Source organism: Drosophila sechellia, chromosome 3R, assembly GCF_004382195.2.
Source record: "Drosophila sechellia strain sech25 chromosome 3R, ASM438219v1, whole genome shotgun sequence".
Lineage (NCBI taxonomy): Eukaryota > Metazoa > Arthropoda > Insecta > Diptera > Drosophilidae > Drosophila > Drosophila sechellia.
Window position 1 is genome coordinate 12,934,191 of NC_045952.1, and position 24,694 is coordinate 12,958,884.

Here is a 24,694-nt window from a genome sequence, read left to right on the forward strand (position 1 = left end):
ATCACTTGTAAAGTGCCGACACGTGTGCGTACATAACAATAGATTCGATTAAGCTTAAAATAGACCTGACATTATTTTAGATTTGGCGGTTAACTATCTTTACTCTGCTCGCGAATAGCTCAAATGAGCTCGTTATAAGATAAATTACTGAGCACTTGTGGCTTTCATCAACAGCTTGCAGTCTTCAAGAAGTGGGACTCCTTTCCCTTTTCTGCGAAAGTGCATCTCTTCCGCCCTGAGAAAATAATTAAGTTGTTTTTCTTAGCGCCGGCATACGAGTATATGCATATATGTACATATGTACATATATCCTTGGCACAACCACACTGGCTCCAGATATCGCTCCTCATTGCTGCCACTGCAAGTGACTGTTAATTACCCCATGAGCCTTATGCAAAACCCCAAGTAAAAGAAAGAGCTGTGCAAACTTTCTATTAAAGCGAGTCCTGCCGGAGTGTGCATCCTTTCACACACATCCTTTCACCCAGCTCGCACTCCTTTGTGGAGTTGCCACTCAAGTGCGCACTGCGCAAGCCAATTTAAATTTTAAAATAAGCACATTAACTGCATGCACAAGCGCTAAAACAAACTCAGCCATATAGCTCACTTTCTCCCCTTTTTTCTCCATGGAGCTCACGCGCGCATATTTAATTTGTTGCAGATTCACGCGTCCTATTAAGACTTCTTTGGGGAAAGGCCTAGAGAAAGTAATGCGGCACACTTAGGAAATTTATATTCTTTAAAAGCTGAAAGAATCGAAATCGTTTTAGTTTTAAAATTTAGTCTATTAAAATTATCATCCCAGTCGGCTTACAGAAAATAAAACGCCATTTTTTATAATTCATAATTTGATTTGTTTTCGGATTTTCTTTTTCTTTCTTTTAATTATTATCAATATCTGCTTATAGAAAAAGGTGTAACTAACTGTTTAATCTGTTTTACAAAAAATGTATAAACTAACTAGTTGTTGGGACATAATTAATTGCTAATCATTTTGTTAATTTAATTGATATTTATATTGATGTTTGAGTTTTTTTTCCACACCTGTTTACTTCGATTAACTGCCATTAAACATTATAAATTCGATTAAATCGCTCCAATTAGTTATTTCACTTTGCATTTGAATGAAAAGAATCTCCTCATTGTCTTAAATCCAAGCAGTTGTAGAAGCTGTAGCCTGATATGCTGTCCAAAATTTAGTAGTAAATTAACATGAAAACAATTATTTACATACCTATAGTAATTTAGTTTGCTGCCTAACAACTTAAGTTTTTATGGAATTTTTTAAACATTTTATAATTATTGTTTACTTGTTTGGAAGAGCTACAGCAACATTTTCTTTTTGACATCCGTATGTACAACTTGCGATGGAGGAAAATTTCTTATCGAGTTTGGTTTGCTTGGAAGGTTTAAGTTTAGGATAAAAGTTTGTCGTCTTTAATATAGTGTTTGTACTGATATTGATAGTATTAGAAACCAGGTGTGCTATATTACATAAATACGATCGTTGATATGTAAAATTCAAATTAAAATAGTTTTGAAATCGAGTTTGAGGGAAACCATTTGAAAAGAGAAGAAATATGGAAGAGAATAGTACACTACTTTGTATAAAATGATAGGCTGATAACCATACATCTAGTTAATTTTAGGATTAGTCCTTGTAAGCTGCTGTTTTTTGTTCGTTTTTTGTCACTCGCTCGATGATTGTGCTACTGCATTTTAAATGTCTGGGTCTTTTCATACCTTATAATGTTTATAGAGACTTCGATTTCAATAGGCTGTTTTCCAAAAATCACAACGACTTGAACTTGATCTAAAGCAATTATTGCATATCATATGGCTGATGGCTGAAGAAGTTAATCTAGACTAAGTTTTAATCCTTTTAAGTTTCTACTCGTGGGAGGGGAGGTCTAGGGATCGGCCCTTATCAATATAAGCATATCTCCTCCTGGGATTGTTCAATTCTATGCTATATGTACTCTACGTACGAATATGTATGTATAGACTACGGTTTATAGGATACATTGCATTGTGCTCATATAAGAAAATTTAACATTTCGCTTCCGCTCACACATCGCTGAGGCAAACGGGCTGGATGGGCTGGGGAACTATGAGGATATATGGATATATTTACCGATTACGTGGGCAGGGGGACAGTGATCCCCTTCTGCTATTTACAGTTCTGTTACAACCTAGGAAGTGTTCTCTATGTCGCGGGGATTCATTGACAAGGGCACCCGCTAAAGTGGTTCACTCGATATACCTAATGGGTGTTTTATCCGATTTTGTTTGCGCTTCTTGCTTGGATTCCTTACCAAGATTTAGTTTACAAAGCTTTACCAACTAGGATTTAGTTTACACAGTATATTATTGTTTCGTTAATAAGTAAAATATGTTGTTCTTTTATATGTAAACAGTCTTTTTAGAGCCTTTGGTTGTCGTTACTCAAAGGATGCGGTTAAATGCAATACATACTGCCATTTATAGTTAACAAAATCCAACAAAGTTACTATTTCACCACAATGTGCACGTATATTAATTGTTAAAAGAAGACAGCTGCGCGAAATTATAATATTTTGTTGTCTGTAAGCTAACAGAGCCTTTGTTAGCGGTTAACATTACAGTTTATCTGAAAAGTATGTAGACCAAAAGAATTCTTGTCTAGATAATTGCAACGCCGAAAAGTATACTATACACTTAAAAAGAAAAATATTTGGTCTGCGTTTAAATTGGAATGGCTAAACATCAAAACCCAAAATACTAGCAACTGAAAATTTGTAAAATTTTGAAAAAATAAAAAACCATTTCATTGATTTCATTTTGTTTTTTTTTTTTAATATTTTGGTATATTTTTGTTGACCTTCTGTGCAACTTTTTTAGGAGCTCTTCTCTTTATCTACTTCACTTAAAAACTAAAATAACAAACAAAACTAAAGTTAAACTTAAAAGTAACATTATGGACATATCTATTTTATAACTAGATTATAAATTAGTTTTGCAGGTTTCAATAAAGTTTAGTATTATAATGTAGAATTTGGCAATCACATTGGAAAAACACTTAGGACCTATAAGTTCTTTGCTTTGCGACAAGTTCTTGCTTTTGAAACAGAGCGAAAACTTGGTGGTATGGCAACCATCTCCGATAATCCTATCAAGAAACTTTGGGCTCTCCGCTTCGAGTTTAGTATATATAGGTTAAACAACTATTGCTTTGACGATGTACACGCAGGACAGTTTTGATATTTAGTATGCTTAGCTCAAGAGATATGACTAACTGTACAAGGGCTTTGTTTTCAAACCCCTATTTACAAGGATATTTCATGGGGTATACTTGATTAGTTTATCTACGCTGGTGAGAGACTGGCAGTATTGTTGTTCTCCAATTGGGATGTGACGGTGGAGCAGGCGCTGCTGTTGTTGTTGGGGCTGGTGGCACTACTGTTGCTGCTATTTCCCGAGGTCTTGGCAATAGCTCCTCCACTTGTTCCCTTGCCCCGCGAGTTGCGATTCCAACTGAAGTTCAGGGCCGAACTAAGTTTGCTCGGTTTCGGTTGGGTTAGCACTTGTGGCTCGGCTACATCATAGTCCTGTCGCCCAATCGAGCTGGCAGGCGTATGGTGACTGTATCCCGAATCGGATCCAAAACTGGAGTCCCCGTACGGATGCCTATAGTCCGCGGCAGTGGATAGTAAGGTGGAGGCATAGGGCCGGGCACCACCAGCACTTTCGTAGTAATAGTTGGCATTGTACATGGGCTCTGCGTAGCAGTAGGATGGCTCCTGGGTCATTGGTGCAGCGTGGATGCGGTGGTGCTGATGCTGATGTGGTGCCAATCGACGGTCCAATACCCTCGGTTGAGTTCTCGCCCTCATCGTGGCGGCCATCAGGCCACTGGCCACACTTGACGGATACTGCTGGCTGGCATGGGGATAGCGGATGCGTTCCCTGTAAATCGTGGATAGCGGAGGAACTGGGGCTTTGCTGAGTTGCGCATTAATCCGATTCCTGCGCTCCACTTCGTGCTCCAAGGTGTTATAGAATTGCGGTGCTGTGGAGCGGGCCACGTAGCCCAGGGACATTAGATTGCTGCGGTTGTCGTACAGAGGCGCCAGGTCGGCAATATCCGCCGTTGAGGTGCTGTTGTTGAGATCCTGATCCTGAGAGCTACGACTTTGTCGCGTGCGGCCAGTACGGCGATTGTTCGATCCCGATGCCAACTCGTGATTGTTATTGCTGGCAGAGGATGCTGTCGCGGTGGAGGTGTCCTGACCCGTTGAGGAACCACTGCTCAGGACACTGTGACGCTCCTGAACAGCCTGTGGCAGACTAGCGGATGTAGACACCGCTCCAGTGGCTCCCGCTACTCCTGCTGTTCCTGTGCCACTGCTGCTGCTTCCCACCGCCCTCTCGTGATAGGGCGTGGCACCGGCTGTCGCTGGCAGGTTGGTTTCCTTCTGGAAACTGCATTCGCCAGGCAGGGATAGTTCATCCTCGGCGAAATCGTCATCTGAATGAAGTGGCGGCTCCGACTCGCCATCGGAATCAACGCGTCCCGGTCCCAGTTCCTCGTAGACATTGTCATTGGAGCGATACGGATCGGGTCCCGGTGAGGAGCTGACCAGGAACGGTGGCGAACGCGTCATGGGATAGCCGCTGGGATAGTGAATACTCTTTCCTTGGAGCAGCTGTAAGAGAAAGAGGAATAATAAATTAGATACATGTTGCAAAAGAGAAGAGAATTTAAAAGGGGTAAGGGAAAGCGGTTGGCGTTACTTTTACTTTCTCGACTGCACTGCGAAAAATATTTGCATTGCCAACAATCATAGTTTTTTCCTGTACCATCTGAAAACTAAACGATTTTCAATGCAGTTTAGTAAACAAAGCAAAGGAGAATGTTTAAAAAGAATGTCGAGTTTGTCATTATGACATTTTTGTGCTCCGTGTGGCATTGCAACCCTCTTGCGGGAAAGGAGAAGGTTGTTCCTGGTAAGCCGCTTTACTGCCACGTACCCTCGGGCAGGACTTTGAAATGTGACAGGACAAGGCGGCAGGAGTAAAGGGGGCAAGTCGAAGGGAAGGCAACCGAGCAGCATAAGCAGTTGTTGAAACAGAACAAAGCTGACAAAGGCAGAAAAAAGAAGTTTGAAATGCCACGAGAAAATGAATAATAAATGGGTAAGGAAAAAAACTGGGAAGCAAAAACGACCCATTTAAAGTATTGAGAGTAAAAGTTAAAGGGCTTTTTCTTAACACCAATTGAACTTAAGAAAATTGGTCAAATGCTCTAACTACTTGATCCTCGATATGCATTTTAGCCAAGAAAATGGTTTAAAAGAAGGTATAACGTGTAAACTAATTGAACTGGAATGTACTTCGGTTCATATATGGCCCCTACAGGCGCTGTTTATCAGACAATAAAATAAACACACACTTTAGTCCCTCAAAAAGCGCAAAACTCGCACATAAAATATGAAAAAATGGAATAAAACCGAGGGTGAGCGCGCCATAAAGAAAACACGTTTTGGGTCAGAAAAAGCCTTCGAGGCGTCAGAGTCGTAAAATATTTAGGCACACAAAGGAGCTGAAATTAAGCTGAGTGGAGGGTAGGGGACACACAACAGGATACGCCATACTCTCACATATCTTATGGATGTGTCCGCAGTTTGCTCGTTGTGCCATGTCAAGTTCAAGTGTAAATTGAGGCGTACAATGGGCATAAAGGACCATAGACATAAATGAATAATATGCAGAAAGGGATATCCTCGGCGAGAAGGAAATGTGGTTTCGTCTTACAATTGAATTGCATGTGACAGGATCAAAAACAGAGAAGTAACCTGAACGCGAGACAATGACTGCGCAATGTTTTGACAGCGATTGTCGTAATGTTTGTCAGTCGGCTTGTCAGCTGATGAGCGAGGGTGGGAACTCCAGAAAGGATATGCACTTCATAATGGTTCCAAAGATACTAACCTCGGAGTGATGCTGCTGATAGTGATGATGGTGCGCCAGCTGCTGGTGATGGTGATGCCGATGCATCACCAGGGGTCTATGGTGGCCCAAGTGCGCATCGGGATCCTCGTACATCCCGTGATGATGATGGTGGTGCGCCGATCCCAAAGTGCCACCGCCCAGGGGCATGGCTCCATTGAGGGGGCCGCGTGTGGGTGTCTTGCAGGGCAGCAGATTCTGCACCTTCCGCTTGTTTCTGCAAAAGAAGAGAGAAAGAAAGCGATTAATAAGTGCTTCTACGATGGCTAAAGAAGACTGATGATGATGATGATGTTGCTCGGCTTTAGCAAACATTTAGCGTTGCTTTCGGCTTGCCTCCCCCTCCTCCTAATAGAGCCATAAGTTCTTTGGCCAAGCCAAAGATAAATCGATTTGTAATGACCAGCAGGGTGTAGAGCAACCTTGATAAATGTCAGGTAAACAAGGCAATGGCCGGGCTATTGCCTCCTTGCGAAATTGCCCAAAAACAATTTGATTAATAAAGAATGCCAAAGCAGCACAAAACACTCACAGCCCAAAATTCAATTTAAATGAGCACAAAGCGTCGGGCTTGTCAGAATGATGATGAGCTGGAGAAGCTCGAGAAGCTGGGGATTCCCCAGGAGCGACAACCGCGTGCCATGGAAATAATGAACATAATTAAGTGTTGCCCCTGGCAAGGAAAACAGAAAGCCTTGAGCGTCTCCTTCCTTCGTGCAGCCATAAGCATAATGAAAAATGTGAAATTAAATTGACGCCACGTAACTGGGGAAGGATGAGCCCCAAACATCCTTGTAATGTCTTGTAGGTAAACATGTTGCGATGTCAGAACGGAAGTCGCTCGTAAAAACCCTCAGCCAACACAAACACTGGCGCACACGTGAAAACTGATTGTGGGAAGACATTAAAAATGCCTACCTACTTTTAGGAGTTTGCCCGAGGAGGATGGAAAAGAATATACGAATTTTCTTTGACCTAGGATTTTGCAAACTACATTTCTTAAGAGATTTAAACTTTTCAAAGTTTAAATAGAATTCAAGGCTTGAGCTCATAAGTAAACTTGGGTAAGCATGTATTGATCTAATTAAAATAAAAGCTTTGAAGGTCTTTCGAGATTACAAACTACAAGACTTTCTGGCTGACTAACAAACTCTATTTGGCAATGTATAGTATGGTATTCCAGATTCCCTGCAGGATATAATAGACAGCCCACACACACACGCCTCTCACATTTCATGTTAGCCAGCTGAAGAGCAGCTTGTTGACTTTTGGGTGAGAGTAAGACAAGGAGGAGATTCCTTGGAATGGAGATGGGAGGATGAGGATGGGGCTGGGGATGGGGATTGAGCTTCTTGCCAGTTGTCTGCCTGCTGGAATATTCTTAAAAGTAAATTAAATAATGTGGCATGCCACAAACCAAGGCACTCCGCACTCGACTTTTGTCTCCGTGCCCCTTGATTTCATTTCATTTCACTTACGAGGCGTAAAAACGAAATCAAGGATGAATGCGAGAAGTGGAAGGAGGAGCAGGCCCTGTTGGCTTAACCCTTTGAGAGGCTTGTTTGATTTCTAAGCGTTATGGCCAACTGGCCATAAAGAGAGGCCATGGAACTCGGGGCCATCCCCCAGAGTGTCGTACAATTTGGCAAGAAAGTAAACCATTTGTATGCTCGATATATGCAGAAAGGGGTTGAAGCGAGACTTAAGCCAAATGCGAAATGCGAAATACCTTTGGGGGGCAGAAACAGACACGGGTTTCTCCTTTGGCATAAGCAATTTACAATAAAAAGTAGCCGGCAACCGAAAGGGGCAACAATGTTATTGTGTGCGTGTGAGGGAGTTACTGCCTGGCAAGAAGTGAATCTTTTATTTATGAACTCTGAACTAAAGTTACAGACTCACACTCACACTTTCGCCTTTTGGGGGTTGCAGCGTCTAAAGCCCGGCACGTACAAAAGCAAACTACAAAGGAAGCAAAACCAAATAGAAATAGGCAAAAGAATAAGGAGAAGTACTACAAATATTCCCAAGGTATTGCAAAAAGGGGGGAAATGGTTGCCAGAAGCGGGCGTGTTAATACTTTGATATGGAAATGGCTAAAAAAGAGATTGAAACAAGGGAAACAGAAGCTCAAAATCTGCATAGGTGGAAACAAAACCATTTTGGCACAAAAGAAAAATTCTTAAAAATCAATAAACTCAAGTTTAAGACAATTGTATTTTCCAAGCTTTAATAAAATCTTAAAAAATTCACTGGAACACACGTTCATATCTGTTTGCAGATCAACTGTTTCCTGAGTTTTTGGACGACCACAGTTAATGAATACATTTTCCCAGCCAATAATTTCGTTTGAACTGCAGTCAAAGTAAATGCTATTTGACTGCTTACTCCGGCCACAAAACCAGCACCGCCACTTTGGTGGTCTGCTCCGCCTCCCCACTGCCATTGCCCCCTGATCACCACTCGAAAGCCCCATCGGAATGACCATTGCATAATTTCACTGCAGTTGGCCGGCCGGCCAGCCAGCCAACAAACAAACTCACCGCAGAGACAAAACCGCAGGGCAAGACCCGACTAGGCATCAAATTACGGAGGGCAGGAAAAGTGGAAGGAACGGCTGTTGACGGCGTGAGTCACAAAGTAACTTGGCAACTCTGGAAGACTCGAGTTGCTATTGATTAAATGGGAAATCGTCAAGGCAACCGTGCTGAGCCACGCTCCTTGGCCATAATCAGCTGAAATTGTGATTGTTATTGCATACTTGATAACAGCATGCACACACAGGTTCAGACCCAAGTCAAATAGGCAGTGAAAAAAAAGATTGATTTTACTTATTTACCAGTCAACAATGTTAATGCTGCCATAACTCTTACTTCTTCTGGTTTCCGGAGTTGCCCTGCTCATTTAATATGAATGAACATTTCGCCGGGGCCTTGACTTTGTTGCGGCCTCAAATTTGTAAAATATTTCCGAGCATTTGGGTTGGGGGAAAATGTTTGCTTACAAATTAAGCATATACATTTATTGAATTATTATTAACTGACGACAATGTTAACATTTTTAATAACAAGGGCTTCAGATTTTTTTTAAAGAGCATAATTTTTTGTCGGTTGCCGCCACACGCACACGTGTTGCATATGATTTTTGGTATGGCGTGGCACTCGAATCTCGTGTAATTAATAAAGTTCCAGTATGCAAACATTTGCACCAAAGTGTGTGGCAATCGGAGAGTGCTGAAAACACTCTGGCGGTTTATTAAAATAATTAAGGTAATTACCAGCGGAAATGTAGCGGGGTTGCACAAAAAATAAAGGGCGAAATGCATCATAATAAATGCAATTTATGGTTTGAATTTTATATGATAATCGGTTGGGGGCAATCTGTCCGGAGCATTTTAATTAATTATTTATAAAGAATTTAAACGCACTACAACGGGTGCAAAAACGAGATTCCGGAATTCGATGAAGCCAGCTACTTTTTCTTACAGTGACATTATGATTATTTGATTTGCTTCGAAGCTCAAACAGAAATATAAATAAAATTAGTTGCTATTTTATTTATGGCTTTTCATAGTTGTGTGTTTATTTTCCTTGCTTTTCCTTTTTCTCGACTGCTAGGGTCCAGGACACGCATACACATAAAGGCAAAAATAATGTGCCACATCATAAATGCCACAAAAATGGCACGAGCACAGACACACTTACACGCAGACATAAATATACAGACACAGTTTTCCGGGGGAGGTCAGTTAGACACTTAAAGCTGGAAAACCCACGCCCACACACCCACACACACACGCATGCATAGATAACTATGTAATAAAGATGCCCGTTTGTCCTGTATTTTTTGCTGCCTTTGTTATGGCGAGGCATAACCTCAAAAATGATGAAGCACAACAACAACAGTCAGTGTTGTTTTTCCTCCTTCTCCGCCTCCTTCCGGTTTTCCCAGCCACCACCATTTTCCACCCACTGTACGTGCGTGCGGTCAGCAAACTTTAATGAATATGTATGAAAATCGCTTGTAGCCATAACTCCTCTGCTTTTCTCATGGACCCATGAATATTGCCGAACAAGTTGCGTATTGTTGGTGAAAGGAAAATCGATTTCGGGACAACCTTGGGTTCTTTTGGGGAGCATATAACTTCAACACTTGTTGATGTTAATGAGCGGGGGGCATGAGCTTATCCCCCTAGAAATCCCACATCCTTAAGGTCCTTCCGCCTATCCTCTTTAACCCTTTAAGGGCAGGGCAAAAAATGTGGTGTAAAGCTTTGGCCTTGCCCATAGCCATTATCTAGCCGCCTCGTGCTCGTTTCTACTCTGCTGTGCGTGCAAAAATCTTTTCCAGCTTTCCCAGCTTTTCATGGCTCTGTTTCCACACTGCATTACATGCAAACAATGTCCAGCACTCGTTTCATTCGCCCCTTTTTCTGCAGCTTCTCTTTTGTGGTTTATTTCTGCAGCAGATTTCATTTCGTTTGCAATCCGAATGAGTTTTTTCGAGTGTTTTTTTTTTTTTGGGTTTTGCTTTGCTTTTTTTTTGCGGAGACTGTAAAAGTAAATTGTTTTATATCTTTACTTGTGTGTTGTGCATGTGAGTCGGGATTTTTTTTCACCACCAACTAAAAGTTGATTTGTGTGTGTGCCTGAGCCATTTCTCACGTGATTTTTTCTTGCAGCTGCTGCAGCAACATTTATTTAAAATTTCAATTTAATTTAGTTTCGGTTTTAAGTGCACCCACACAGCCACACATCCAAACACCCACACACACACGTTTACATTGCCATATAGGTCAGTGTGGCTCCGCACAAAAGTAGACTACATTAATTTTCGTTTGGCAACGCGTTTTTTCCTTCTCTTTCTTTCGCCTGCCCCGTCTCTTTCCCTCGCTAGCCCTGTTTCGACAGCTTTAGCAAATGGGTTTTTATTCCTTCAGTTTATTTTCTTCTATTTTCCACATTTTTCACATGTTTGCATACATTTTTGATATAGTTTTATAATCTTTATGCATTGCTTGCATTTTTTATACGGCGTGAACATTTTTGCGGCTCAACACTTTTAGCTACCGCGATTTCACCTGCACTGTATTTTATTTGCCAGCGTTGGTCGGGAATTTATTATCCTCTGAACTGACTGAGTTGATTATGTTTTTCGGTAGCAGCTAAAATATGTTCATGCTTGTAATATTTTGAGTTGAATTTGAGGCTTAGCTTTTAAATTTGAATTGCTTGCACTTAAATCTGCTAACATTTTGGGAAAGCTTCGGCTCAGCGCAAAACGAAAGAAATTCCTATGAAATGCAGCAACTCCGCCTCTTTATCGCATCTCAGCTATCTACCACTGGAAACTCTATTTTTTCTGCTGCGGTTTGGAGCCACATAAATCATAAAGGCAAAAGAGCAACATGTTGCAGGCAATGGTTAACGCCTCCTTTAAAGCCTCAAAAGTCTGCAGCTTCCACTGCGGCAAGGCAAAGAGAAAAAAATGGAAAAAAGAATAGTTGCCAGAAGGGGACAAGCCGTTGTAATAGTCAAGACAAAGCCACACAACGCGTTCGCTGGGGAAAATCATCTAGTGTGGGCCAGGCCAAGTAATTGAGTCATTGCGGATATCTTTGCTCAGGACACTGGAAAAAATACTTATTAGGCCGAAGATCTGCACTTCTAAATTAACTATACAAAATAACTAAATTATTATATACATAATTAAATCCTTTCTTCTGTTGGCCTTCAGCTGAAATTCCCCCTTTGATGCATAAACATTTTTTAAGTGTACTTACTTCCAAACGAACAGCGACGAGATGAGAACAATCAAGACCAAGAGCAGCGAGAACACGGCTATCATGGCCGATGTGGCCAACGACTGACTGCTGTACAGGCTGGCATCCAAGATCTGCAAAGATATAGAGCGGGAAACGTCGGTCTTAGTCGGGGGTAAAAGTAAGAGTAAGAGTAAAAGTTGAGTGGTTGAGTGTGAGTAAATCAACGCTCAACTCAAACACAAAGCCATTTTGCATATAAACAAAGGCCCTAAACGCGCGGCCAAAAGGAAAAACAAGCTGTTGGGAAGGGGGGGAAATATTTTCGTAAATATGCCTAACGAAATGCAAACAAAAGCGCAGCGCACGCGACTTGCGCTGTTAACCTTTCGGTTACTTTGGCTTTTCCTCAAACTCAGACTGGGAGTGTGGGCGTATTACCTTTTTCAACTATTTTCTTTTTTTTTGCTTTTGACCAGGCCCAGGAAATTAAGGTCAGCTGGAGTGGGGATAAGGTAGGCAATTTGCCTTTGAATTTATGCTTGGGCATGCAAAAAAGTTGCTAAATAAATAATGAAGTCGGGAATAAATGAGGGAAATCAGTTGATACGGGAAGTGAATAAAGATTGATAAGGACGCAATGGAAATGGCTTATCTATGGAAATGAAGCGTAGGATAAGGCAAAAAGCAAATTAAATAAAAATGTTAGCAAACATCAGAATGATTTAAATATTGGATATTTTTTCAAATACATTTCCTAATCTTTTGACCCAAAATATTTGCCCGTCAACTCTCCACCTTCAGCCGTCTCTGTCAAAAAACGATAAGCCGAATGTGAAATATTTGCATTAAGTATTTTTATTTGTTTCACATTTTATTTCATTTTTGTTGGCCGTTTGACCCGAGAGTCAAACTTGAAAAGGCAAAGCGAAAAACGAAGAAGTGGGGAAAACTCCTCCACAAATGCACCTGTCGTTCGGGTTACAAACACACACACACACGCGTGGCATAAATCATTCAAAAACATGGAAAATATTTTTTGGTCATGAGACACAGAGTGTGCGAACGAGATGGAATCAAAGAAAGCGAGAAAGAGAGCGACGCAGCTTCGCCAAACACGGAAATTGGGGTCAAACTATGACAGCTGTGCAAATAATTTTCCAGCCACTGTATGCGTGTGTGTACTTAGGCGGCAACTCTTTGTCTTCGAGTGTAGGTTACTCTTTAATTCGTAATGCATTTTGTGCATGCACTAATTTATTAAAAGCATTTTTCCAACTTTCCGATTTTGATTTATTTGCCCACATCAAACACAAACACGAGTGGCACAGTTCGCGGCAAAATGCGGAAGCACTCGCCGCCACTCACAAAGCGATTCAAACGCTTATCAGCTGGGCTGCAGTAATTAATCATGCGCTCGCAGCAAATATAAATATTATTCATATTTCATTGAGAGCAACAAATACGGACTCGGATTGAGAGCATAAACAAACAGTATTACAAGAGAGCATTTCCTACTAGCCCCCAGAGATAAGCCATTAAAATATTGAAGTCCAACAGCCGCCTTCCACATGGCGAAATTGTTTAAATTATCGAATCCGGGGGAATGTGAAAGAGGGGAACGGGGCATCCCCGAAAGCTGCTCGCAGTTGGATCGCTTATCACTGCCAAGCCAAACGCACACAAATAAAAATTAAGAAATTTGTATTTTGAAACCCATTCAGAGACAAATCGACTCCGCAGCGAGGCGAAAGACAAATACAAATAATAATAAATTAAACAATTATGTGTGGCATGTGTGCGCAGTGCAACGCCAAAAGCTGGAAATCTGGCAGGGGGAAAAGAGCTGAAATGCTCGTAATCAAATTGATTAATGAGACCTGACACGAGTTTTTCCCTCCGTCTTTTCTCTTCGGGCTTCGATCATTCGTTTCATTTGAATTTGGAGCATTGGTTGGATCGAAGTGAATCGTTAAGGTGGTATGAGGTAACGGAAAATTATAGAATATTTTAAGGTATTTTGAGAAACATTATTTCATCAAAAGCCATTTAATTTGATTATTGCTTGCAATGTTACATAACATTTATCAGCACGCATATGCCCCGCTCCATACCCTACAATAAGTTAAGTTCCCAATTGAATTTATAGAAATCCCACTTGCGTCACCCAATATTTTTCTGTCGGTGCAAAGAAAATGAAACAATTTCCTTTTGTCTCGCCCTGGCAACATTTCCCGCTTTCATTTCGTACGCTTCACACATTTTCCACTCAACTTTGAACTGCATTGTGTGCGACTGCGTGCGTTGATAATCGATAAATCTAAAATACATACATGTGTTACTCTGTTGGACTGGCGAGGCGTTTACCTATTTGTAATGCCCATTTTGGGGCCAAACAAACAAATGCGTGGAGCTTGTTTCTGGAATCGCGAGGCGGGGGCAATAACTGTATGCATTGCGACAGTTGTCGATTGCCACCGAAACGCTTCCAGCAGCTGCCTTACGGATTAACCCGAAGATAAAAATGAAAATACAAAAAAATACAAGCGGCAGAGCAAACAGAGTCGCATTATCGATAACAACAGAAGTAGAGTTGCTCGCTGTTTGTCCAGATAAGCAGTGCCACCGGTATGATTGAAGGCTTTCCATCTAGGCCGTTTGTAATAACAGCCCGCTCACCCCTCGCTACCCATTGGAAAACACACACTCCCTGGCCCCTGGGCATTCCATAAATTAAATTAAATAAAGAAAAGAAGAAAAGCAGGAAAAAAGGAGTAGGCATTGTAAGCAGAAGATAACGATAAGAGTTTGAACGATTTATGTCTAGGGAATACAGGGTAAGGCAAACAAACAGTGGGCACTCGGAAAAATAGGTTATTTAAATACACATTCAAAATCAATCCCATCAACTCATGTTGATAAGTTCTTTCGATTGATTATGACTTTTTAATAAGTTATAAGTGCAATTTTAACGCCAACATTGTGCGCTTATTTCTCTCGGTGCATTCAGAACAACTTGGCCGATAAAATAATTAAGCCCTCCTTCAAGTTGCAGACAACAAAAGCCATTAGTCGACGGGTTTCGGGTGGGGCGGAATATAAAATTATGGCTTAAAGTTTACACCCACCCGAAAAAATAATAATAATAAAAAGCGGGAATAAGGCAAAGTGAGATTAACGCAGCCAAAGCTGGAAAATGTTCTTTACTTTTATGCGTGTGAGCTTCTGTGGGCTGGTGTGTGTGTGTGTGTGCGGAAAATGTTTTTCCGACCTTGTGGCAACTTTTTAATCGTGAAAAATCACCAGGCTCAAGGGCGGCAACCGGCAGGCGGCCTGAGTAGGCCATTAAGTGAAATGTTTGCCTTTGACCTAAATCTTTAAGTGTGCCCAAAGTGCATAAAAAAGCTCGAGCTACATTGTTGGGAAGACCGTTTGGCAAGTCATCAAAATCAGTCGTCAAAATGAATTCCGCCACCCAGCCGTACCTATGGAAAAGTTCTCACCGCTCCTGAAACTTAAAGTTAACAACTTTTCGCTTGCAAAGTCAACGACTAGCGCGTTTTCATTTTCGTGCCTGATGAGAAAAACACAAAAGTTTTCACCATCAAAACACGACAAAAGGAAAAGCCAGCAACAAGCACGTGCCACTTGCAGGATGAAAACTATTTTGCAACAGCAACAGCAACAAAGGCCAGAACTTGGCTGCTTTGATAACATGGCAAAAGTTTTTCGAACATGCGATGCATGTGTGGATGGCGCCTTTGCGTTCTATTTCTTTTTTCGCCCCTTTTCCTTTTTTTTAGCACCCCCTCGCCAACTTCGATTCCGTTGCAGGTGCATATCGGGAATCGACCTGGTGGATATGCCCCTCCCTCCAGTGGAGCTCCTTGAAACCCCCGGGGTTTTTGTAACCACTTGGCAGTGCAATTGTTTGGAAACAGCTCGTGATTGAGCCCCATTCCCATAAGATGTTCGGGGGGTGTAATGAGTTGCGAAACTTGTTGGGCCGATGTGGCTGCGATGGTGCCGATAATGGGGTAGAGGAAAAGTGCAGCGGAAAATGGAAAGCGCAGTCAGGTTATATGGAATTTAACAAGATGATGGGGAGAAATCCTATGTATTACAAATTAAATGAAGCAGGTTTACAGCTCCTAGTTTTAAAAGCCATCTTCTGTTTTCAAATATCTTGCCTGCTCGAGCAAAAGAGTTGCCTTCATATTTTTCAACAGGACATCCATCCTCACATGAAAATTCAATATTAGTGCACACAAATATTTTTCATTCAGCTCCCCTACTCCGCTTGATTTTTGCGACTGTCTGCAGCTGTGTCTGGCTACGTCAACTGTAAACAACATCAACACTAAACAGCAGCAACAACAACGGCCTTGTCATTTCATGCCAACACCACCCACTCGGCCGAGCAGCCACCCACTCCACGGAAACCAAAAGCCAAAGCGCCCAAAAGCAGACTACAACAAAAGCCAAAGGCAACAGAATTTAGCTATATATAGACGAAGAAGTAGCTGAGGAATTTCGCATTCTCACGACATTTGATATCAATGTCATGCTATTTGCTACACACCCAGTCTGGATGTCCTTCGGCCCCGAAATACTCTCCTTTGTCATCATCTTCAACAGTTTCTCGTCTGCTTAAAGGAGCGGTTCAACATACACACATACACGCGTACATACATTGCGATGAGGAAGAAGGAAGCTAAAGCTGGAAAAAGGATTATTTGCTGCCACGCCCATTGGAGCAAATCAGAAGCTGCTTGTCAAGTATTTTTGCTCCTTAGCTCGCTCACACACACCCACACACCCGCACACTCTTGGTGGAAATTTAATTTCGCATGTCTGGCGAGGATGCCACTTCCGCTTGCCTTTTAAAGGCTTTTCCTCGCCGATTTTTTCAAGCTTTCCGCTCTCGGCTTTTTCCTTCGCAGCTTTCCTTCTGCCAGTTGACAATTACACCCACATGCACACACGCACACTCACACACTCCCAAATTGGCACAATTCCCGATAAACTTATCAATTTGATGGGCGAAAGAGCTTTCCGCCATTGAATTTTATTCGTCAACGCTAATCCATTAAATTGATTCGGTTGCTAAAATTGATTTTAAGCTGATTTCGTTGAGTTTTTAATGTGTTTACCTGCGATTTATGCGGACTTGCAATTCCCCATTGCTCTAAACGCATATTACATTCAAAATAAGCGACTGGATTTTAGATACTTTTCCCGATAGACGAGGGCCGTGAGATACAATTTCTGACATAAACTGCATGTTAACATTAACATTTGATTTGTCAGCATAAATCAACGGCGACAGCCTCAAGTGCCCACACAGAAAATGCGCTAAGATGACGTGGACCACACACAGATCCGGTTTATATGGATACATTTTTCCCCATTTCATTTCGTTTTGGGTTATACTCGTATTTATTTAAATTTATCATGTTGAGAATTAAGTGGAAAACACTTGGAGTCGAACGAATTTTGGGGGTTGGAGTCGCTTTTTTCTTCTATTTTTCCATTTTTGGAGCACGTGAAATTTTATCAATGACCGCTGCGGTGTTGATATGTGGAATTTGATCTTTGTTTTACCAGAAGATTACCCCCGCCATCATCGCCAGCGCCTAAACAAACACTTGCCCCAGATTAGACGAGTGCCGAGTTACAGTTTTTCCACATGGAAAATTATCTATCTGGCTGTTTTCGGTCTGAGGCCAGAAATTATATAGAAATATCTATTTTGTTTTTTGCCTTTGTAACCGCTGACAACCTTTTAAAGTTGAGGGTTGATTTCGGGCCATATGTTGCCGACGACTGGCGGCCGAAAAATGCTCCTTGTTGTCCTTTTTTGTGTTGTGTTGCTGCCGTTTAACTTTTCATTGTTATTGTAATTTCCACTGTAACTGTTACTGGGCTTCCACTGTCCAAGGGGATGGCCAGCATCGTCGGCATCGTCCTTATTCGTCCTTATAATGATGGGGGCAGCAACAACACGCCAAGGCGCAACAGCTGTTGCTCCGGCAACTGGAGGCCAAAAGGACTTGAAACGAAAAGAAATTTGTTTCACTTTGCTTTAAAGTGATTCCTTGCGGTTCCTGCCGGCACCCGAATTGTGGGCTACGTCTGTTCGAGTGGGCGTGGCATGTTGGCAATTTTTCATCGAGTCCTTTTTTTGTGCTTTCGGGTGGCTTACTTAAAGTTTAATGGCCTTAAAGAGGTCATAGAGTTTCGAATGCCACACACTAGTATTTCAGATAAATCTAATGTGTTTTGCACTTCAGGGGGTTTGTTAGCTAAGCTAAATAATGTGAATAATAATTTGTTATCCAGCAATTATCCTCTTAGGCCACAAATCGAACAGATTTTCGATCAGGTGGCATAATTTTAGCCTGTCAATAAATCAATTCGCATCCTTCGCCGGTTATTTCGAGTGCCTACTCAACTGCTAACATTTATTTTCAGCTCTACCAGCTCATAATCAACTCCTCCGGCCACGCCCACAGTCACAACCCACCACTTGAAAAGCGACAAGAAGGCTTTTGTTATTGTAATATGCATATAGCACATAATTCAATGAGGCAACATACAATTCTGACACCTCTCACAAAAAGCCAAATCACTTGCAACTCGTTTCGGCGAGCGGAAAATCAACAGACAGGGGAAAATCTCGGCAGCTGTGCCAAAATGCAGGCCTCATTATGGCACTGCGGAGAGGGTTGGGTTGCATAATCATCCACCCGTGGGGTCGGGTTGGAAAATCCCATTTGCAACGCCCTCAAAATTATAATCAGCCTAAGCTGCACTGGGGAAGAAAATGTCATCGAAAAATGTCGGGACTGAAAACTCTGCGCATTAGCGGAATATACACTGTTTACAGCTTTGAATAAATATTGTTTTCTTTTTCAAGTAATTTAGATAGCAAGGGATTTAATATTAATATTTAAGTATTTTTGGTTGGTTTTTCCCACTTACCGGCATTGCCTGGCAGACATCGCTTTCCCATTGTTGCTGGGCCAATTGCTCCTCGTTGCAATCCTGCGGCACCACCGTGAATTCGGCCAGGGCCGGCGGCCTCGGAGGCGGTGGGATGAAGAACTGGGGCGGTGGGGCGAGGGGCGTGCCCGAGCAATCGTCGCAGTCGAACATGAAGAGCTCTGCTTCGGACAGTTCCATCATATCCAGCATTTTCCACATTGAGTACGTGTGATTTCGGCTGGACGGGGTGTGGTATAGGTGGTATACCTCCTCGATCTTCGGGTCTGCGGGGGATTATCCTATATAGGGGGTTACCCGGTTCGGTTGCGAGTCGCTTTGAAGTTTTTGGGTGCGTGTCAAATTCGCTGCCCGATCGCTGTCATCTGGACAGCCTTCATTGGCGGCCTTGTAGCTGAAAAGGAAGAGGGAGAAAGGGACTCTGGTTAGTTGAAAAGTACTCAGCATGCGGCCTTGTCTCCTTTTGTGTGCTAATTATCTCACACATGGATGTCCCGGCACGTAACAATTGCCGGGTTTTCTATCTTTAATTGGCCTGATCCTGCCCATTTCCCCGCGAACACGACTGTTAGCCAATGCAAACTGAAAAATAAAATCAAATGGAATAAAATCGTCCACCTCACCACCTCCTGGAACCTCCAACAGCAACACCCCCTTTGTGGCCAAATGTTAAATTTTATTGATTTTCCTTAATGCGTTTCCATTTTTTGCTATTTATTTTTATTTACTTTGCTCGCCAGCTCTGCTATATTTATCCCTTTGCACCCCGATTTTCCGATTTCCGTCGACTCACTGGCAATTGTTTTACCCTAGGTTTTTCCAGCGTGTGTGCTTCGTGTTTTCTATTTTCAATACTTCTATTATTATTATCCTTTTTTTGGCTGCGGTTGTGTTTTTTCTTCACACATATGCTGACAAAATAATTGAGAAAAAACGGTTGACTTGGTGAAACCTTTTGGTTTCGGGGGTTCAATTGAGTTAGGTCGGATGATTGATGGTCCTGCGTGGCAATCCGATATATTATGAGGCGCGGTAGGTAGATACATATACATGAGTGGACGGGGTTTGAATCGAAACTTCAACATTTGGCTGCTGTTTGTGGGACTTGTCTCTCAGATCAGCTGCACTGACAGCCCAAGAATTCCCCATCTGTTGTGTGGGGTAGTCCAAGTCCAAGGTTGGCAATGTGATTCCCGAGTCCGATTCCAATTCCAATTCCGAATCCAAATTCGAAGCCGACTCTGAATCTCGTTCTGAGGCTGAATCTTATTCCCATTCCCAACATATGTTGCCAGTTGGCTTCGTTTAATTAGCTGACAGTTCTGGAGAGGAACGGCGAAGAGAGTCTCGATTCGAGGCACTGCAGCCTGATAAGATCTCGACAAAAAATGTATATGTGTGTACACACAGTATCTGTGTGTGTTGTCTTGCAATCAAATGTAAGCCGCTGTTGACATTGGAGATTAAAAGATATTAAAAACGAAGACGACAACGGCCTGAAGCGGCAGGAAACGGGAGGAGAACGGCGGAGGAGCTCTTGGATATAAACACAATGACAAACAGACAGTCCGACGGACACACAAAACATGTCAAAGATGAAATGTTGTAAAGAAAATTGAATTGAATTGAATTGAAGTCCGGCGCAGACCAAACTAATAAATAACAAAAGAAATCGTACGAAAATAAAAGTAAAATCGAAATAAAAACGGAAAAGAAATCTCCAAAGACAAGACTGAATTTCAAGAAAATGTGCTCAGCAAAACTTAAAGCTTTAGTTACCGCTGGGCTCTCTTGAAAATCGATTGAATTGTCTGGCCTGGGCGATTAACTTGAGCAGACAAAAACTTAAAAAACAAAAAAAAAAAAAACAACCAACGGCGGAGAATAATGAATTAAATCGTGTTGAAAAAGAGCCAAGTTAAGCAGAGGGAGTCCCGAGGAAACCCAAACGCAAGACAGACAGTCAACGAAATCGATTTGTTTTGAGATTAAGTCGACTGCTCGTATCCCACCCCATTCCATCCGTATCCCTATTCCACTCCCGACTCACTACTCTTCCTCCTTTTTGGCCAAGAAACGGACTTAACTGAAGCGTAAAACGGAAATGTTATGGACAGGCTCAAAAGGAAGCGAAATGGAAATCAAAGTCCTAACCGAATCAGGTGCAGGAGTTCGGGGGGCAATTAGCGTGGGCAACTCGTTTCGATAAGAACGGATGGACCCAAAATCAGTGGCAGGGGCAAAAGCACTTAGATAATTGTCTTAAAGCCGGGCACACTCGGATAATTGCTTTAAAGCTGGCCACACTTATAGGACAGCTGTCCCTGGGATCGAATTGAATCGCATCGGCTCGGGATTACGAATTCCCTGCCCCTTCAGATCGTAACTCAAACACTTCAAGCCCAATTAAAGGGTTTTCCATTTCTCCCCCAAAAATAAATGCAATTTCTCCCAGCTTCCTTTCACTTTCTCGCACTTTCAACTCGCAGTTGATTTATTCCGGGAGAACTTCTTCCAGTACTTGACAAAGACAATTGCGGTTCAAGTACAAGAACAGCTGGCTCAAATTTATACACTTTCATAATTGAATTGTTTGATTGGGAAATTGTTAAAAAAGAAAAGAGAGAGAATGGAAAAAGTAAAATTAGATGGACACAGCCCAAAAGTCAGGCCTCATATCGGGGGTTGCTATATGGCTATGTGGCTATATGGCTCAATTGCAATTGGGTTCGTGTCGGTCAGGTAAGGGAAACGCATTTATTAGCTGCCATGATAAATGTTCTCCGGCATTGGCGACAGGCCTTCGGATTCGAGGCAAAGGATCTACGAAATCCCTAACGTCTATTTTTTTTTTTTTGACCGCCAGTCTATGTGTAATTTTAATTCGTTTGGGTCGCACGAAGGAAATTGATATGGGTGCGTCGTTGTTGTCTGGGCCATGGAAAACCGACCGGCTCAGGTAAGAATTTGTATCTCGCTTTTCTCTGTCGCACTCGTTCTACTTTTTGTGGCTCGAATATTGAGACATTATAGTTAGGGCACTGATATCACAGCGGGGGATTGTCGGACTCGTAAGTGGAACAAATGTGGCAGACAGTTGGAATTATCCTCGGAAATAATGGTTGCGAAATCTTGGAGGGTTTATGAGATACAGATAAGTACTATCTAACTGGTGGATGATACTATAATTATGTTCAAACTATTCCAATGTTAATTGCCGTTTTTATCAGTAGGCTATATAAGTATATAGTTTTGTAGTAAAAGTACAAATTTTACTTGATTTATTCTGCACGCATTTTAAACTATATTAAAGCTGGTTTTCCCTAGTTTTTCATCTTTAATCTGTGGAAATGCCTCAGGGCCTGGCCACACGCACAAATTACTGGGATCTGGGCCCGGTTTTAGCCCCTCAGTTGTGATTTACCCAACCTACGGCATCTTTTGACTTAGTTTACATATCATTTATTATTTGCGAGGGCCAGGGTCCCGAGGTGCCTTGTTTTCCACAAGGTGTGAGTGCTCTACTAACCAAACACAACTTGCCACGCCCCCGAGGTGTTGGGCGAGAAAAATGCGAGGGAAGGAAAACTTTTAAATAAAGCAAAGATTGGTGGGCAATAGGAGAGGCAAGATGACGGCATGTCACATCAATGTCACTCAGCATTAAGGCTGAAAGAGAAGTGGACGGGGATGAGGGGAAAATTCATGTCCTGCGAGCACTGCGATAAAGTTTTTTTTTTTCTTATTCAGGCCAGTGTTCCTCTTCGGCCGCCGGGCAGCTAAGCGTGAAAAACAGCCTCCTGAATTTTGCCCGGCTTTTCTGTGCGCTTTTCCTACGCTTTCCTCTGCTCTGGACTTTGCTGCCCCGCGATAAATTTACAAGCGTATAACAAATATTTTGCTTTGTGTTAACAATTTCTTACTTAATATTCCTGCGCCAATGTTTTGTTTCTGTCCGCCATATAGCGACTTATTTGCATAAGATACTTTCTGTTTGAGGTCTGAGCGGAGTTTACCTTGTAAGTAGCTTAGGAATTGCCATAAGTTGGCCTATTCAATGAACTTAGTTCTTTGATGCAGACTTGCCGCAGAAAGCAAATAAGATATTTTTAGCCATCGTCTACATCGAGCTAAAAAAAAGGCCTATACTTCTTGCTGTGCTCTAGTGCACAGACGACACTTTTACTGAAATTTATGTTTCAACTACAGAGGAAAGTCAGTTGGCTTATAAATTCCAGGGGCACACGCTTGGCATACTAATTAGCCGAACCGAGGGATTTCATTCGAAAAAAGGCTAAACAGCAAGCGGAAATCCTGTGAAAAAGGGCCGACATGTGTACGACTCAATTCCGAATTAAAATTCAATTTGCCAAACAGGTAGAATGCTTCCCATTCACACGATTCAAATCGATTCTGAATCCAGTAGTAGCCAGAACCATTGCGACCGAAAGCAGTTCACTTGTCCGAGGACTTTTCGAGCTACCCACGCCACTCCAGATTCAGTTGTTATTATTATTTATATCCATGGCGGCCACGATTCCCGTTTAACAACTCATTTAAGACCAGATCTTATCGCGATCCTGCGTACATCTTCTGGTCCGACTTCCCCAGCTCCAGTCGCGAAGCATAAATTTTATTTTGCGTGAATTTATGAGTTACGCCGTCGACAGGCGGGGGATACTTTACTTATTTACCAAAGGATTTACACGCCGAAGAATCGGGGAAATAATGAAATAATGAACTTGGACTGGCTGCACTTGTTGCGCGTTTGCTAATAATTTAAACAAATTTACAGAATGGAAAAACACAGCGCGCTCGAAAATGCAGGTAAACAAAGGTGTCGCCTCAACTAGTATTTGGTTATAATTAAAGGTCCCTCGCAGTCTTTTCTTCTCTTTATTTTCCCGTCTCTGTGGCGGTTTCTTCGCTTTGAAGAAGGGAAGAAGCCGCAGCTCCAGCGAAACCCAGAGATGATTTGTTTACATTCTGGTGGAGCCGCATGGGTCGCCACAAGAGTTCTGGGCTTTATGGTCGATAGCTGATAGCTGATAGCTGCACAGCTATCTGCTGTTTCCACAAAAAATCACTCATTACTCGGGCGTAACTTTATATGGATAAACATATCTGTTTGATAGACACATCGCACACTTTCGGGGAATTTTGTTTGGAATCGGATATAATCCTTCACTTGCTTATTTGAATAATTCCCCAACTTCCTCCCATAAATCTCGTTTTTTACGGCCCCACTCCGCTGGAATGCCTTTTCTCAGTTCGTTTCAATTAGTCACCACCGCACTCTGCAGATTAGAAAACTCAACTTTAAACATACTTTAAGGTTGTAATTCCCAAATCAAAGGGAAATTCCGTTGATCTTTGCTAAGAAGATTGTCACTCGCCCACAGAAGCTCAACCCAAATCGCCAACTAATCCGCTGCGTAAAAGTTTTTTCAATTTCTCTGCATGTCCAGGTTTGATTTTCCATTTTCCATTTCCCTGCCCACTTACCCGCTTTTCTGCTTTTATAGTCCAACGGATATTTGTCAAGTGCTTTGATAAACTGTTTCTGCTTGTCTTTTGCTAGCTAATCAAATCGGTTTGGAGCCAATTATTAATCCAATGTATTGCTTGGGAATTTCGCTTTGATTTTTGACAACTTTTCGAGTATCACTCAACACTGAATATTTGCGGTATTATATTTATTTTTATTAGTTTGCACGGCGCGCGTATCGTTTGCTTGAGATTTGTGGTAAATATTTTCGTTGGTATTTATTTTCGTTTTCAGTAATCCACTAATGATTCACATATCTTGAAAAAAGTCTCGTATTCCGTTCAGAGTTTTCTTTTCGATTCTTGTGGCAACACTCGAGACACTCACGTCCGTTTCTTGCGACGTCGAGTCAAAAACTGAATTCCAAATTCGTTTCGAGCGACTGACGACGG

At 42.0% G+C, this 24,694-nt stretch overlaps 1 protein-coding gene across 1 annotated transcript; it reads right to left on the reverse strand.

The window, feature by feature from the left end:
• Positions 1-856: 856 nt before the first annotated feature.
• On the reverse strand, positions 857-24,645 carry LOC6606225. Its single transcript, XM_002030997.2, has 5 exons — positions 24,260-24,645; positions 18,734-19,148; positions 11,771-11,883; positions 5,971-6,205; positions 857-4,685 (listed from the first exon to the last, which is right to left on the reverse strand). Exons 2-5 carry the CDS (start codon positions 18,953-18,955, stop codon positions 3,345-3,347), a joined length of 1,911 nt encoding a protein of 636 aa, XP_002031033.1. The 5' UTR covers positions 18,956-19,148; positions 24,260-24,645; the 3' UTR covers positions 857-3,344.
• Positions 24,646-24,694: the final 49 nt, after the last annotated feature.